Below are 16,983 nucleotides of genomic sequence, written 5' to 3'. Positions count from 1 at the left end.
TGTGTGTGTGTGTGTGTGTGTGTCTGTGTGTGTGTGTGCACATTATTTATGTTTGCCCCCAAAACAGAGTGTGTGAAAGCCTCCAGCCATCTGCCAAACCAATGAGACCAAATGATGTTGTTTTGTGCGTTTACAGACTTTGCATTTCCTCCGTAGTGAAGTTTGATGTTGGATATCCTCGGCTGACTCAGCTTAATAGAAGAGTAAACATTTTTGGAAATACAAACTTATTTCTCTCTTGCCGAGACGTAGCTAGGATACCACTCTCAGGTTTGTAGGGTAAATATGCACACAACAGAAGATTGTCTGTGTCAGGCGCGTGCTCACTGACTGGTAATACCCCGTTTGGTTCAGGCCAGACGTGGCTCCGGGGTGTAGTACAGGAGGACAGGACATGAGGCTGATTACGCTACGGTCACATAGCCGGTTTGTAATTTGTTCATAAACAACAGAGTCTATTGCCATTCCTTGAATTTGTCTGACGATTTCGGCGTTGACCCGTTGACAGAATTCCTGAATACTTTTTTTTAAATCTCATTTTTGGTGGCATTATTGTGTAAATCGCTATACTTCGTCACTCTAAGATGTTCTTATTCTTCTGAGGTATAAGGTCTCTTTTATATAGACCCTAGTGGTCCCCTAATACTGTATCTAAAGTCTCTTTTATATAGACCCTAGTGGTCCCTAATACTGGATCTGAAGTCTCTTTTATATAGACCCTAGTGGTCCCTAATACTGTATCTGAAGTCTCTTTTATACAGACCTTGTGGTCCCCTAATACTGTATCTAAAGTCTCTTTTTATAGACCTTGTGGTCCCTATATGTATCTGATTCTCTTTTATATAGACCCTAGTGGTCCCCTAATACTGTACTGAAGTCTCTTTTATATAGACCTTAGTGGTCTCCTAATACTGTATCTGAAGTCTCTTTTATATAGACCTTAGTGGTCCCCTAATACTGTATCTGAAGTCTCTTTATATAGACCCTAGTGGTCCCCTAATACTGAATCTGAAGTCTCTTTTATATAGACCTTAGTGGTCCCCTAACTGTTCTGAATCTCTTTTATATAACCTTAGTGGTCCCTAATACTGTTATAATGATCTCTTTTATATAGACCTTATGGTCCCTATACTGTATCTGAAGTCTCTTTTATATAGACCTTAGTGGTCCCTATACGGTATATGAAGTCTCTTTATATAGACCTTAGTGGTCCCTAATACTGTATCTGAAGTCTCTTTTATATAGACCTTAGTGGTCCCCTAATACTGTATATGAAGTCTCTTTCCCAAAATGCAGCCTAGATGCAAAATTACAGCCATGCGGCCTTGACCAACGGCCACTTTGCCTGTTTAAAAGCCATGATGTCTCTCTCTCATGGGGGGGCCAAATTCTCTGGGCGGGGAAAGCAGAGAAAGGTGAGGTAATCATGCCCTTCATGACCTCATAAGGAGCAAGATTCCAGATCGGCCCCTCTGAGCTTTCATTTTCTCAAAGGCAGAGCAGGATACCCAGGGCTCGGTTTACACGTATCGTCCTTTCTAGCCACCGGGGGACCATAGACACTCTGAGGAATGCATTTTATAAAACCTCATAAAGGGAAGTTTTCATGCCATGGGACCTTTAATGTCCGGTCCAAGTGATTAGATAGGTTCAGGGTTACAGTGCATGAGTAAAAGAGACAATGGTAGAGGGGATAGGGGGGTTTTGTAACCTTTGACACAACGAGGGTATCTGTTTCCCACCCCATTTCCAGTTTTTATGCTAAGCTAAGTTAGCCATCTGCAGCTTTGTGTTCTAACTCTTGGCAAGAAAGTGAACGAGCATGTAATCAAAACAATGTTTTGCAAACGTATTTGCAACAGGCTTATTTATCAGACCATGGAGGAAATTTAAATCAAACGCATTAAAAAAAACTGTAATGGCTTAAAACTGTCCGACAATGATCGCTCTCACTGTGGTCCGTCATTTGCCGGTTGAAGCGTTTTGTTCTGATGGGACTTTTGGTACTGCGGGGGTCTTTCACGTGGAGCTCTAGAAGGGAGAGTGTTGTGCAGACAATATGCCTGTCTCTAAATAAAGAAACGCCATTTAACAACATCTTTTTCTGAATGTGTGTCCTCAGGAATGTGTGGTCATGTCTGTGGCTTTGAGTATGTGTGCGTGATAAAATGTCAATTGTGTGAAACTGGAGTAATTTGAATTTGGGATTAGGTCGATTGGAAAATAGTTTCCATGTTTGTCCTTTAACAGCAAAGGAAAGAAAGGAGGAAAGCGAGACAGAAAACTAAATGTCTTTAACTTGGCGAAAACAGGCCGAGGGAGAAGGAGAGAGAGAATGTTAATGATTGGTGACGAGCGCGGGTCTCCCACCGACCACAGAGACGGTTGCCATGTCATCATGTCAGAACATGTTTATTTATGCTGCTGGTACCACTGAGAGCTCTCTCAGACACACACACTGACACACACACACACATACACACACACAAACACACACACACACACACACACACACACACACACACACACACACACACAACACACACACACACACACACACACACACACGATCCCTGTGGAAAAATAAGTGTTTCCTACTTGGCCTTTTACACCCCAGAACTGAAAAAGCACACATTTAAGCACTCATACAAAGATGCACAAGCATGCAACAGAAATGTCAAGCGCACGCGCACGCACGCACACAAACACACACACACGCACATTAGGAAAATCGCTGGATCATTGGGTATTAAACTACTCACAGTCAGTTCGGCTGTAATGAAGAGCAACTGGAGAACAAAAGTTCAGCTGAAGTTCTTCTCTCACCAAACTAACGTGAGGAAAAGCAGCATTTCTTTTATGAATCTAATGCTTTGATTTGTTCAATAAAAGTGATACTTGTGACAGCATCGATTGATTATTAGAGTTTGGTTGGGAACCGGAGGGTCGCTGGTTCAAGTCCTGTACGGACCAAAGTATGGTGGTAGACTGGTTTGCTGGAGAGGTGCCACTTCACCTCCTGGTCACTACCAAGGTGCTCTTGAGCAAGGCACCGAACACCCAACTGCTCGGGCACCTTTCCATGGGCAGCAGCCCCCCCCCCCCCCCTACTCTGAAATTTCTCCATTTAGTGCATTAATAGGTACTGAACATATGTGTGTAATAACAACAGAGTGTAAATTGTCATTTCCCCTTGCTGGATTAATAAAGTATACATTATTATTTTTAGAAACATTTCCTGCTGCTTCAAAACTTAAAATTAAAAACACTCATCTAGGTTACTAGGGGGTGGCTTTTATTGTGAAGCAACTACAGGAAACGCAATGAGTTTGTCACCAGTAAGCACAGGTGTCCTTTAATATGGCAGGACATTAAATTGAGATTCTCAGCTTCCCTGCTGAAATGCACTTGTCAAACGTATCTAAAATAAATTCAAAAAAGGGGGCTAAAATGTAGGACCTTGGGCTGCAAATCATCCTCACTAACTAGCAAGTATTGTGTGTGTATTTAAAGCCTGATATATGTCCTTCCTCTATGCCATAGACGTTTGTTGTTGTACAAACACATCAATGAGCCACTGTTACACTGGGTGACATCTTCCTTGCTTTATTACTATGAACACGCACACTGTAGTTTATGTGGACTCAGTCCCACACACACACACACACACGCCTGCTGCCACAAATAATCTCTAGAGCACCAAATGTGGAGTAATCAAATTGTACTATTTCGACTTCGACGGTATTTTGATAAAAACTAGCATCAGTATATTTTTAAACAAATAAACTATATATTTGTGACTCAAAACCTTCAGAGAGTGTGGGGAAGTAAAGTATAACATATCAATGTTTTTTTTTGTCTTTTTATGGGATACACTAAGCTTAGAGGCAGTGATGATTTTTCATTTATGATAATAGCACTTATTGCTCAGAAATGATGCGGTACTGTTCACACAAAGCACATTTAACCGTCTAAGTGACAGGAGGGTTTTACCTGGTCAGGCATGAGCGGCTCCTCGTCATCGATGTCAATAAAAACCTCCCCGGAAACAAAGTGGGGCGTCTCACCTGCACATACAAAAACACACAGCAGAACGATATTTGTAACATTGACTATCAGTCTGGCTCTTTACGAGACATTTCCATCCATGTCTTACGTCTCCAGTCCTCGTCCTCGTCCTCCGCCTCCACCTCTTGTTCCTCCTCTAGGCTGCAGCGATACTCCTCCAGCGACCGGATGGTGCACTGACCGACCACTGGCTTCCTCCCAAACTGACGGTTGTCGATGACTTTGATGATGATCGGCGGCATGTAGAGCTCCTCGCAGGGGAGACTCTGTGGAAGGAATGAAGAGAGAGAGAGAGAGAGAGAGAGAGAGAGAGAGAGAGAGAGAGACAGAGAGAGATGAGCACCTGGCATCCCGATGCAGACCTAGATCTTTCTGCATCGATGCAGTAACAGACATAATCGATTATTGCCTTATGATGTTACTTGTTGATTTTCCAGACACAGCTTTTTTAGTGTTTGCCTTTTGTCTGTTGCCTGCTGTGTTCCGACTCCACTAGATTCAGGAAGTGTCTTTTTTAAGAGCAGATACAATAAAAAGGGGAGTTCATTTATACCTGACTGCTTGAAATTGTTGATGAAACCATGTGTAGAAAAATATAATAAGGAGGTGACGCGTCATGATGCATCAGGATATCAAATTGAATTGTGAGACCAGTTGATATCCCCCCCCCCCCCCCAGCACCTGGGTAAATCACTGGTAGATCGTGCGCCCATGTACAGAGGCTCAGTCCTCGTCGCAGCAGCCGCAGTATGGTTTCCGACCTGCCGCCCTTTTCCGCATCTCATTCCTCCTCTCACTCCGCTTTCAGAACTGAGCTGTCCAATCAAATAGGCCTAACATGCCCCAAAGATAAAATGACACCAGACTTCATTAAACTTTTGATGTGAGTGCTCGGGATTAAAGATTAGGTAAAGGTTAATGTAAAGTGAGCTGATCAATATTCATTGTTGCGAATTAGAGCCCCCGCAGGGTAATGCAGAACAAGTTACGATTGAAGGCCTAAAAAGCCACAAAAATAAATGAATAATCTTTACATTAAAAATGAGGTATTAAAAAAAAAGAGAAAATCATGACAAAAAACGGAAAGAATACATAAAAAAGAAGGGGAAAAAAGGCAAGATGAATAAAAAAAGACACATCCTGACTTATGCCTGACTTTAATTGGCTATGCCACCTGCCCGCCTGCTGCTGATTGGCTATGGCTGCTGACTGTCTGAAGTTGATTGGTCATGCCTTGGTGACAGTCCAATCAGGGCATCATTACACCTCAGCTGGCCCCGCCCACGCAAAGGAAGAAATGACTGAACCCATCGAGCTAGAGATTTGATCTTTGTGAAAGAAATCAGGGGGCCAACTTTGGATTATGATCTCAGGTTGCGATTTAAAATAAATGTTTACGTGTAAAGTGACGCCATGAAAAGCAACATTTATCTTAGATGACAATATGGCTTACTCGGTTATTTTCCACGCTGTGCCGCATTTCAGCAAGAACGCACTTTGAAACCACTGACTGTCATTGAATGCCACCACAACTTGACAATTTGAATTATTGTTATTTTTCTGTGCGTGTTGTTCTGGAAATATGGAGGCTGAAAGCTGCCATTGTAACAGATAAATAAATGGCTCAATAAATTAATAAATTAATAAATAAATAAATAAAAGAAATTACTCAATTATCACATAAATGTGCAGGTTAACCTGAAAATACATAGATATACGCAGAAAAAGAAGAGTAAATGAATAAAAGGTAATGACTTATTTGACAAATTACTTATTTTTGGATTAGAATTGTGAAGAAATACAGGAACAAATAAAAACAGAAACATTGAAAAAAATAGGGAGATAAATAAAAACAGAAACAAATGTAAATATACGTATTGGGAAATAATTATTATTTACTTATTTATAAATTAATTGTTTTTGAAAAAGAAGTAGAAATGGGAATAGAAAAATAAATAAATAAAATTGTTACGTTTGTTTTTTTTCTGTTCATATTTATTGATTTTCAAAATGCATCTTTCTTTTCTTCCTTTTTCTTCATTTATTTATTATGATGGAGATAACAGCTTTAGTCCTCCATACAGAAATGTCACATTTATGTACACCAGCAAAGCGGAGATTACGTGCAGGAGATTTGTGCACTTCACCATTACTTTGTTTTGCCAGGCAGGCTCAAGAAGAAAAAAAGAGAGTTTGTAACTATAATCCATTTGATCCCTCGGTCTTTAAAAAGGGCTTAAGTGGGGCTGATGATGCTAAACTCACACAATAAACTGAGAGAGCTAACATTAGGCAGTCAGACTCTTCAAAGAGTTGCATTTAAGGAAACTATGCACATGACATTTTCTTATGCCCCCGTGGCATACGAAAACACTTATGCAGTCAACTTAGGACCTTAATATTGTTAACATTAAATGCTTGGACTTGGTTCAGGGGCTGAATTTAAAGGAAAAATATGTGCATATTTCCACAGTCCGATTGAGGCCGTCACACTCTTGCGGTGGTCAACACAGGACCTTAATCTTGTTAACATTGAACTGCTGGAGCCAAAGCAAGAAAACGTGTTTGAGGGGAAAATACGTGAATGTTTTCCAAACTGCAGTTAAACCTGTCATAATATAACACTGAGGTGATCAACTTCAGACCTTAATATTGTTAACATTAAACTCTCCGAGCCTGTTCTGGAGCCGCTGTTCGGAAAAAACCTGCGTAATATTTCCATATTTCAGTTAAGGTTTTTATAAGAAAACACTTAGGTTGGAGTTATTATATCAATGTATATTCACAGTTTGAAGAATATGTAATAAATGTCGTGTTGGCTAAAATAAATGACTGAATCAAACTTTCTATATCATATCTACAAACGGTGTGACAAGGAAGTGAACTTAGGATGTAGAGAGGCATGTAGGTTAGCCAACAAAAGTCCATAAAATAATCTATCTTTACACATTATATAATCAGCTCTAGATTCATCCGGAACATTAGCTTCAATTTTATTTTGAAAAATAGGGCGAAGGCTCTTGATTTTTAGGCAACAACAATGAGATTTCTAGAGAGCCACGTACCAATAACAAATCACACTCTTTATATTAAGATTTTTACATTACAAGACACATGATCAGCTTATAAAACACAACATATAACTCAAGATTAAAGTAGTGGTTCCTAACAGGATTCTATTTTAAAGTACGCACAAAAATGCCCGCCGAAGCGTTTACTGCGCCAGAAATCAGATGGTCTTATAATATTTAACGTGTATGAGAGTGTGCTACTAGTGTACTTTTATCACATCATAATGACCAGATCATGAAAATATTATACTGGAGCATTTTGTAAGAGAGAGAGAGAGAGAGTAATGGATGCACTCAGAGCAGACAGCTGTCAGCGAGCCTGTACGCAGATATGAATAACATGATTTCTGTGTGTGCTAGGTAAACATCATATCTTGAATATAATCAAAAACGGGATAACCCTCATAAATGCAATATCCATGTCCATGTCAACACACACGATTCAAACACCATGTTGTAGCTCCGTCCGTGGGTTCAGCGATAGTCAGCGTCCAGCAACCAGTTTATCTACCGACCGTGATATACATGAAGATTCTGATTAATAGTGGATGTGTTGCTGGTGAAATAACGTATAATGAATGAGAAAATGATAAGTGTGAACGGAGCAGAGAGCAGAATAGAGCTGCTATCGGCTGCTCCTCCTGCGTGCATCTCCGCATTGTTATCATAAGATGTGTTGCATGTCTCACATTTAAAAACAGTAACAGTTTATGACCCCAATAGTGGAAAATAAATAAGACTATGGGCAGAAATGATACATCTGAGGGAGGGATTTGTCAAAAATGTCCCTCTGACACTCCCTGGCCTCTTTAGACTTCTGCCGACATACAGCGGACAATAACCCTTAAGTACCACACTTGTGGATCAACACCGATAACTCACGGATTACTTCACTAAGCGATGAGTATGGCTGAGGACTGACTCCCAGATGAACTGTTTCCCGCATCAACAATCCTGTAAAAAAAAAACGATTCTGGGATACATTTCAGCATCAGAGACTTCTGTGACCACAAAATAACCAACTAGTTCAAAGCTACCACATGTCCAATTGTTTATTTGCATTAAGAATAAAGCAAATGCATCATTTTACTGCAGTCTAACTCCATAAAAGCAACCGAAGAAAGAAGTAATTCTTACAGTAACTAATAAACATAATCCTTAATTAGCATGAGTAAGCTTTGACCTTGAAAGAATGACCACAGCTCGAGCCTTTTGGGTGCCACATAAACTGCTGTCTTTGATTGCAGCTTCCTGTGGTTTCATCTCTAGTAAAAGTAGAAAAGCCCATACATGTGTGTCACACAAATACGGTAAGAACTGAAAACAACACCAGAATTTTAAAAGAGCATCGCTGCTGCCGTTGAATCCGGCCAGAAAGTGGCTCATAATTTTAAGACTATTCAACACTGTTAATGCTTCGCCACTGGCATCAGACGACGCAAGTGCTACAAATGCTAAAATCCTGCTTGTTCAGTTAAAAAAAGGCCTTGGCAAAACAGTTTTACTTTTCCTGTTACTAGCATGGGATACATTAAGTCGTAGCTAAACTTTTCCTGCTGTCTGTTCTAACTGACTTTGTGTCTGCTGTTGACATTACAGGCCAGTTGGACAAGACAAAAATGTGGATTTCTTTGGCCACTTTGGGGAAAAAAAAACTTAAAATAGACATGAAAATATTATGGAGTTGTGTTTCTGTCCACCTTTCTTGGCCTTGTCTTATAGAGGGGACCTGTGCTTACATACACTGTACAGCTACAAAACGTCTTTTGATGTTTTAAGAAACATTCTCAATTTGATGCCACTACATGATCTACAAAAGCAGATTAATCAGAAGACGGTTTATCGCACAAAGACAACAAAGTTTGTCTATAAGTAGTACGTTGGCCAGTAAAACGGAAGTAAGAGGGGGAACTGTATTGTGGTTCTGGCTGATGCAGGAGAAACATCAGCAAAGAGAAAAAAAAGAAGTGACCAAAGAAACAAAAAAAAGCTTGATGGAGAGAATTCAAAACCTTGAACCTTGACTTGGCCCTCTTCCTCCCAGACAAGTATTTTATGTCTATGTATGACATACATTGCAAGACAGGGCGTTTACATCAATATACTGTATGAATCTACATTGGTGGCTAAAGTGAAAATGAGAGTGAATTTCTACAGTGAATATCGAAGCAAATGTGACCACTATGAAATTAAAGTTTCTTGACATCTGCTTTGTCCTTCTTGCTTTATGGGGTAACTAGAGATAGATGACTTCCAATGCTGTTGAATTACAAAACCTAAAGAGAATATATTTTATTGTTAAGGCTCTTTGACGCCAGGTCTATCTGTCATATCTGCTTGAGGATTTACTCGCATGTTGTCTGGTTTACGGGGAATCCAATTCAGTGACATGAACGACCCCGTTCTGCAGCGACATCCACTTTAAAAGCATCTAGTCAGCATTTGCAGAAACTCTCCACCCTGCATTTGCCCTGAATTAGTAATGTATACGTTGGTAGCCATGGGACAAGTCCCCCACCCTGCAGAAATATTCCCCTCCTGATGGAAAAACAGCTCTGCAAGCGAGCCAGAAGCGTCTAAAAGATGTGACTTCTACACGGTCCACATTCAGAATAACTGCTTGTATGCAATCGGAAGATTTCTACTTTTTTGAAAGAAGAGAAGGAACAGTAGAGTCTATTATTGCAGCACACGCTGATGAAGATAAATGAGACATGACATGACGCAAACCACATCACAGCAGAACACTCATTAGCCACTCAAAGCAGTGAGCCTCCGCACTGATTGCATGTGCGTAATGTGTGTATGTGTACAGTACAGCGTGTCTCTGTGCTCTCACCACATCAAGGATGAGCGTGTTGACGTCAAAGTTGGGCTTCTTCTTCATGCTGCGGATGACGCAGCTCTGGACCATGACGCCGCCGCACTCCACCTGCAGGCTCGGGGAGGTAATGCTCGCCAGCTGGAAACTTTTCAGGTTGCGAACGCCCCACGCTAAGATCTGACAGAGGGGACAGGAAGGGCTTTTAGTTATTTTTTTCAATAATCAGCTAATTGTTTACTCTATGAAATCACAGTTTTCCTATAGCTCAACTGTACAACTGGCTGCAACTTTATGTTGACTTGACAGACATAACAGTGGTGTTCATCTTCTCATCCAACTCTCAGTAAAAATGCAAATAAACACTTTTCCCAAAATCTTGATTTATGTCTTTAAAGGGTAACTGCCGTTTTTTTCAACCTGGACCTCATTTTTCTAGGTTTTTGTGTCTAAGTGATGGATGGGAACGACAATCTTTGAAATTGGTCCAGAATTAAGCAAGATCGCTGCAGTTGGCAGCAGCAAAACAAGCTACAACGTAAGTTAATAGGGCAATTGTCTAGCTTATGTTTACGTTCACAAAGGTGCTCGTCTTGCCACTGACAGGCTCAGATTGATGTTCTAAGTGTCTGACAACATTATGGAAAGGATTTCTAAGGAGGTCGACCTTTCTGTTAAAAAAGTAAGATCCTTTCTTTAAACATAAAAACATCCGTGAGGCTCTGTACATGCTAAAAGTATTGTTTTTTTTAAATGGATTCTGGTGGGTTTAGTGCTAGCAACTTGAGAGCTGTTTTTGGTTAAATGAAAAAGTCTCAAAGAGGTTTTAAAGTTCCATCTCTGAAGGGATCCTTTCTATAATGTTGTCAGACACTTACAATAATAATCTGATATTGTCAGTGCCAAAACAAGCACTTTTGCCCAATTAATTTACATTGCTTGTTTCGCCACTGCCGCCTGCAGCGATCTCGCTTATTCCTGGACCAATGTCAAAGATTGTTCTTCTCATCCATCACTTACACACAAAAACATAGGAAAAAAAAAACGGTAGTTACCCTTTTAGAAGCGTCTGTGGTTGTTTGGATAACTTGTATTGATTTTCGGTTACTATTGAAGTCCACAGGAACTGCACGGTTACCATAATGCACAGTTACTGTACCATCCTCCACAGAAGGAGCAAGACAGAAACATTTTCAGAGCCATCTTTCAAGATTCAGGGAGGTGAGTATTTAATAAATATATTTTTGCCTGACTACTCTTTTAACATGAGAAGCTGTCAAGAAACTGGAGGTAGTGAGAAGTTAAACTGAAAAATTAAGCACGTAGCAGTCGTTGGAGCAGATCTTGTCGATACCTCGATGGCGGTTCTCTGCAGAACCGGTTTGATTCCCTGAGGAACCATGAAGATGTTGGGCTCTCTCTGAGGGGGCAGGTGAGGAAGGTCCGACTCCTCCGGCTGCCAATAAGAACACAGGACAGGGGTAAGTCATCAAAAGGAGACACGGGACAAAAACATATGAAACGAGCCATGCTGTTCCCTGCCAAGCAAACGTAGTTCTTTCAAAGTTATGTAAATAAATCAAGTTACCCAATGTTTAGTATTAAAAAGTCAAATGTTTTTTAGAATGTTAAAAACACACAAATGACAAATATAAAACAAAACTAGGCTGTTACTGGGAATAAGTAGAGAAAGGCTAGAGAGGACGTAGTTTATTTGCCTTGTTTTATAATGTATAATCCTGCTTATTCACCATTAAATACAGAATTATTACTTTTTAAAGACATAACATTGGATGCTGATTGAAAAAACTTCGATCACAAATACATGTGTGTATTCTGTGATCTCACGAAACAAAGTTTGTCAGGTCAGAATCACAAACCTTTTATGTCCAAAGGCTGTGTGAGGACAACCATCAAAAATATTGTCCTTACAAAATGTCCTCTTTGGCCTTCTGCACCAAATCAAGCAAATATATTTTAGGAAAGAAATGTTGTTAGCGGACTTTTTGATTATTAAGCAACGAAAAAATAGGTGCATGAATAGATTTAGGAGATGGGCCGGTCTGTAACATGATGAAGTTATCTGTGTGAGCTGTACAGTAAATTAATATGCAGACATTAAACAGGGCGGGTGGGTATGGTTTTGTATATCTCCGGTGTGTATATTGTACCCATTGCTGCAGGTTTTCAGAGAGGAATCCTGGAAACATCAACTGAGGACGCGACATTGAAGAAAAGGAGAGGAAAAAAATGGTGACATAAAAAAGAAAAGCAAAAAGGTAAAACATCAGACGAGATATTAAGGACTTTACATTACATATTCTGCACATATTTTAGAGTCACTAAAACCATACATGCCATTTTTGTTTGAGTTTGTCCTGATTTGTTTTTTTAAGTGTTTTGAATGGGAGAAGCAGGCATAAAAAGAGAGCATCATTTGAATTTCTAACTATTATATCAGAGAAAATTCATGTAAACCTTTTTTTCCCCCAATAGTGATTGCCGAATGGATAAAATAGCCAGCAGAGGTCACGCAAATTTCTTTTTCCACACAGGTACACACTTCTGATGGATAACATCAAAGTAGAGCTTCACTGCATTTTTGTTTTCATTATCGATTAATCTGACGATTATTTTCCGTCAGAAGAGGACGAAAAGGCAAGCTTCTGGCTCTGGTTGAGAAGATGGGACGAGGCGTGGGGACAAAGTCCTGTAGAAGGTTAGCTAGACAGGAAATGTCAGGAGACATTGTGCCTGTTCACCGCCTCGCCACCGGGAGATGTTTTGGGGCGTAACATCTAAAAGCGGGGGTCCCTGTGCCTAGTGCCATGCCGCTGAAGAACAGCTACCAGTACAATTAATCCTTTGGTCTATAAAATGTCAGAAAATAGTAAGAAAGAAACATGTGCAACCACAGTTTCTCAAAACCCAAGATGATATCTTTAAAATGTCTTGTTTTGTCAAAAACCTAAAGATATTTAGTTTAATAAGATATGAAACTTGTCATAACGAAACAGATTTGATTGTTGCTACTCTACATTACAGTCAAACAGTTTTCATCTTTTATTGGTCATTTTTACTTGAATACGGATTAATATGCGTGCAGATCTGTGTTTTCAGTCGATCGCAGCAGTGGGAATGGCGCGACTTGTGGTCAGTGTTTACCTCGTCCAGAACGTGGCTGCCGGTCAGGATGTCTCCCTGTAGGTGAGACAGGGACAGACAAGGTTAGATTTTAAATGGTGAACATGTATAAAAAAGGGAAATGAAGGGAGATGAATCTAAGTAAAAGGTAAAGGAAGAAAGAGAAAAAAGTAGTAGTAAATTCAAAAAATTCAAAATGATAAACTGACCTCTTGACCTGGAATATGGTGAACTGCTAGCTGTAGACACAAAATGGATAACTGTTACAAAATCATTGGAATTATAAATTATGTAAATAAAAAAGTTGTTGGTTTAAGATCAGGATGAAGCGAAATTTTTGTAAAATCCAAAACACACACTTATACACAGATAAAGTCTATTCATACTTTAAACACAACATGCATTTTCATGATTTGAATATGAAGCGGAGGAAAAGCGGAGGAAAAGGACAATATTGACATTGGATAAGCAGAAGATGACGTAAGGGGTGAGGGTGCTGAGGTGTGGAAGGTTGACCTCCGACCTTTTCTCTGCATATCAGCTCGAAGGCGGCCAATAGATCGCCGGCGCTCTTGTCGCCTCGGCGAATCGGAAACCAGGCCAGATGGGGAGAGGCAGTCAGGGAGGGCTGGCACACACAGCGGCCCATGAACTCATCTGCACCCTGGACATTTAAATCAAACACACACACACACACACACACACACACAAACACAATCTTTATACATTGAACAAGAATATGTATTTTTCATTCCACCCTCTGCTGAGACAAAATGCAAAAAGAATTCATATATTTATTCAAATATATTTGCAGACTTTAAACACTCACGTATGTATCTTGATCGTAAAGCTCAACCACGACGTTGGGCGGCGTGGCCATCGTGGCGTCAGGATCGCCGAAAATCTCCACCTCATAGAAGACGAGCGTCTGGTCCCAGGTGGGATTCAAAGTGTTACGCACCGTCACTGTTTTCTGGGACTGATGGAGGAAGGACACAATAGCGTAGGGGTCTGGAGAGAGGAAACAACAAAATACAACATTAATACAAGTTTTAAATGGGCTGTTCTAAATGCATTCTTTGACCAGATAAATCAACAGAAATGTACTGGCAGCGACCAGATCCTAGGTTTAGGTTTTTCTTAGCAGGCACTTTAAGTTTCTGTCCTAGAGTGGAGGATGGAGTTCTAGTTTGGAGCTAGGGAATGCATTCGTGATGAGGGTCCTCACAAGTATACCAATACAAACTTATGTGTGTGTGTGAGTTCAAAATATCCCGGCGTCCCACACAGTGACATCAGCAGCTTGGGAATGCCGAGCTCGAGACGGAGGGCTGGGAACACCACTCAGAGAAGTTTGTTATTCCAGGTCACAACCACTCTCCTCCATGTAGATGCACACGCACCCACCCACGCACACACACACACACACACACACACACACACACACCTTCCAATGTGGACACATGCATAAAACACACATTTAAGAACTAAGTCTCTCTCTCTCACACACACACACACACACACACACACAGTGAGTAGTTTGTTGTTCCAAGTAAAGAGTCTCTGTGGAGCCATTAGTAATAGAGTAAACAGAAGCTAAATTGCATTTTCCCACAAGCCCTCAATTAACCTATGAAGCGAACACAACACACACACACACACACACACACACACACACACACACACACACACACACACACACACACACACACAAACACACACAGTACAGACACACCACCTTTGGTGACCCATTCAATTACCGTCCCATTCCCAACAGCCCATTAGCTCATGTAAACGCAACACAAACGCCAGGGGGTTATGTAAGTTTGTAGGGAAGCAGCAGTGTCAGGACCCCGGTGGGGAGACACGGGGTTCATGTACACAACGAAGACTGGAAAGAGAGAAGCAGAGAGGAGTGAGACGAGGAGGAGGAGGAGGAGGAGGAGGAGGACAGAGAGGAGGAAGGGAGATGCAGAAATAAAAGGAAAAAAGGGATTAAAGAATGAAGAGAAAATGTTTAAATTTGGGAATTTAGACCATCACCAAAAATACATTTACAAACAAAAAGAAAGACCCAGGCTGTGTTCAGACCTGGCATTAACGTGTCTTGGGTGACACGTCCACTTTGTACAGGTGTGAATGCGCCCAGCATGTCCTGGTGAAGGACCGCCTTCCCAACTAATGGCCTCTGCTGAAGTACCTATCAAGTAATCACGTAAAATGGCTTTGTCCATGACATCTAAAAATGCTGAAAAGCCCATACAGACATATTACGAGTCTGTCAGACATCTTGGCATTATAGACCTTTGAGGGGATGGAGAGCCGGAGAGTCCAAAATAGTGGGCGTTATTGTAGCTTCTAACAGCGTTGCCCTTTCCAGTCGTTCACTTCCTCTGTCGGAGTATAAACTGCTCCAACAAGAGAGGAACAGTTCACAGACAGTTATGAGACGGGAGAAACAAAGAGCGAAAAAATAAAAGTATAAAGAATGAAAAACAGACTCAATGTTAAAAGAAAGAAAAATCTCACTCTTTGATCGTTGACTCAGTCTTTAATCATGGATGCCCAGACGCCATGTAACACCAGATTAACACACAACTGAATCCCATCCATCAACTCTACTCATCCGTTACACTGCGTGTGTGTGTGTGTGTGTGTGTCCAACCTCCCTCCATCATCTATCATTTCTCTCTTCCTCTGTCTATTCATCCCTCTGCTATTTAAAGCTTCGTCTCTGTTTTTACATCTGAGTCTGCGGTGGGTTTCTGATTAACGAACACACAGTAGCCGTAGTTTCCATGATCTTCTTCAGATAAAAGAAAAACATTTTCTTTCTCTAACTTCACTCGCTGCTTTTTCTCTCCCTCCATCTTTCAGTGCTACCGATCAGTTACACCAAACTTTATTATTAATCTGACCTTCTTAAAACCTTTTTTTGGGTAATTTGCCCCAAAAAATGAGTTTCATTTTTCACTATACTGACCTTTACCCACCCGTACAGCTGCATTTATTTCTTAATACTTTACACTCACTAATGCCACGTTGTCCTCAAAGCTCGATGTTAGGAAAGTCCCCGCAGTCGAGTCGAGTTTCAAAACTGGAGCAGGGACATTTTGTCTTTCTGGGGCGATAAGTGCAAACGTGGAAGTGCAGAGACCTGAAAGTTTGTGTTAATTATCACATCCCACCCAAAAGTATTTTTGTCTGACACTCTTCATTGCTCCGACAAGGAGTGGTGGACTAGAGGTTAAAGAAGCTTGTGACCGAGAGGTCGCCGGTTCAATCCCCAGACCAAGAGGATAAAAATCTGGGTGGGTAAAGTGAAAGAGCAGTGTTTGTCCCTCCCTCATCACCACCACTGAGGTGCCCTTGAGCAAGGCCCTTAACCCCGACCGCTGCAGTTGAGCTGCTCAGTGGCCAGCAGATCAGACTGTGGTTGTACCGGGCAGATTCCAAGTATGAAATGAACTGTGTGATTGTGAATTTGTTCTCAAATCAACTTAAATAAAGGTTAAAAAAGATTCTTTTTATCAGGAAATACTGCAAGACACTGTAAAAGAGACACAATGTGGATTTGGTTGCCTTTGGGTTAAATCTCACAATGTTTCTGATTATGTTTCTGTGGTTGCCTCCTTTCTGTCTGTTTCACTTTTTAATTACAAAGTTATGCTTTCCAGCCACCAGGTGGCGCAGGTCATCAACATAAATCCTGATACATGACAGACGCTCGATGAGAAACCTTCAACAAGCCTTTAAATAATCTGTTGCACAGTACCTGAGAAGCTGTCTTTGTCCATGGCCGGCAGGTCTCTGGCTTGGTACAGATAGCAGCGTAGGTGGTAGCGAGTGCCGCCTACACACACACACACACACACACAC

General features: G+C 40.9%; 1 protein-coding gene across 13 annotated transcripts in view; it reads right to left on the bottom strand.

Moving 5' to 3' along the window:
* dysf (dysferlin, limb girdle muscular dystrophy 2B (autosomal recessive)) overlaps nucleotides 1-16,983 on the bottom strand; it is an 84,423-nt gene that overhangs the window by 38,793 nt on the left and 28,647 nt on the right. For 12 of the 13 annotated variants that reach the window (XM_032499361.1, XM_032499363.1, XM_032499367.1 and 9 more), the window contains 10 exons: nucleotides 16,880-16,957; nucleotides 13,934-14,115; nucleotides 13,628-13,768; nucleotides 13,314-13,343; nucleotides 13,126-13,161; nucleotides 12,132-12,173; nucleotides 11,315-11,416; nucleotides 9,979-10,140; nucleotides 4,157-4,334; nucleotides 3,994-4,067 (listed from right to left, as the gene is read on the bottom strand). In XM_032499361.1, the coding sequence (XP_032355252.1) occupies nucleotides 3,994-4,067; nucleotides 4,157-4,334; nucleotides 9,979-10,140; nucleotides 11,315-11,416; nucleotides 12,132-12,173; nucleotides 13,126-13,161; nucleotides 13,314-13,343; nucleotides 13,628-13,768; nucleotides 13,934-14,115; nucleotides 16,880-16,957 (1,025 nt within the window). The remainder of the gene's footprint in view (nucleotides 1-3,993; nucleotides 4,068-4,156; nucleotides 4,335-9,978; nucleotides 10,141-11,314; nucleotides 11,417-12,131; nucleotides 12,174-13,125; nucleotides 13,162-13,313; nucleotides 13,344-13,627; nucleotides 13,769-13,933; nucleotides 14,116-16,879; nucleotides 16,958-16,983) is intronic. The other variant, XM_032499366.1, reaches the window with a different exon arrangement.

The sequence above is a fragment of the Etheostoma spectabile genome, chromosome 19 (assembly GCF_008692095.1).
Source record: "Etheostoma spectabile isolate EspeVRDwgs_2016 chromosome 19, UIUC_Espe_1.0, whole genome shotgun sequence".
Classification (NCBI taxonomy): domain Eukaryota; kingdom Metazoa; phylum Chordata; class Actinopteri; order Perciformes; family Percidae; genus Etheostoma; species Etheostoma spectabile.
This window is presented reverse-complemented; position numbering and strand designations above follow the sequence as displayed.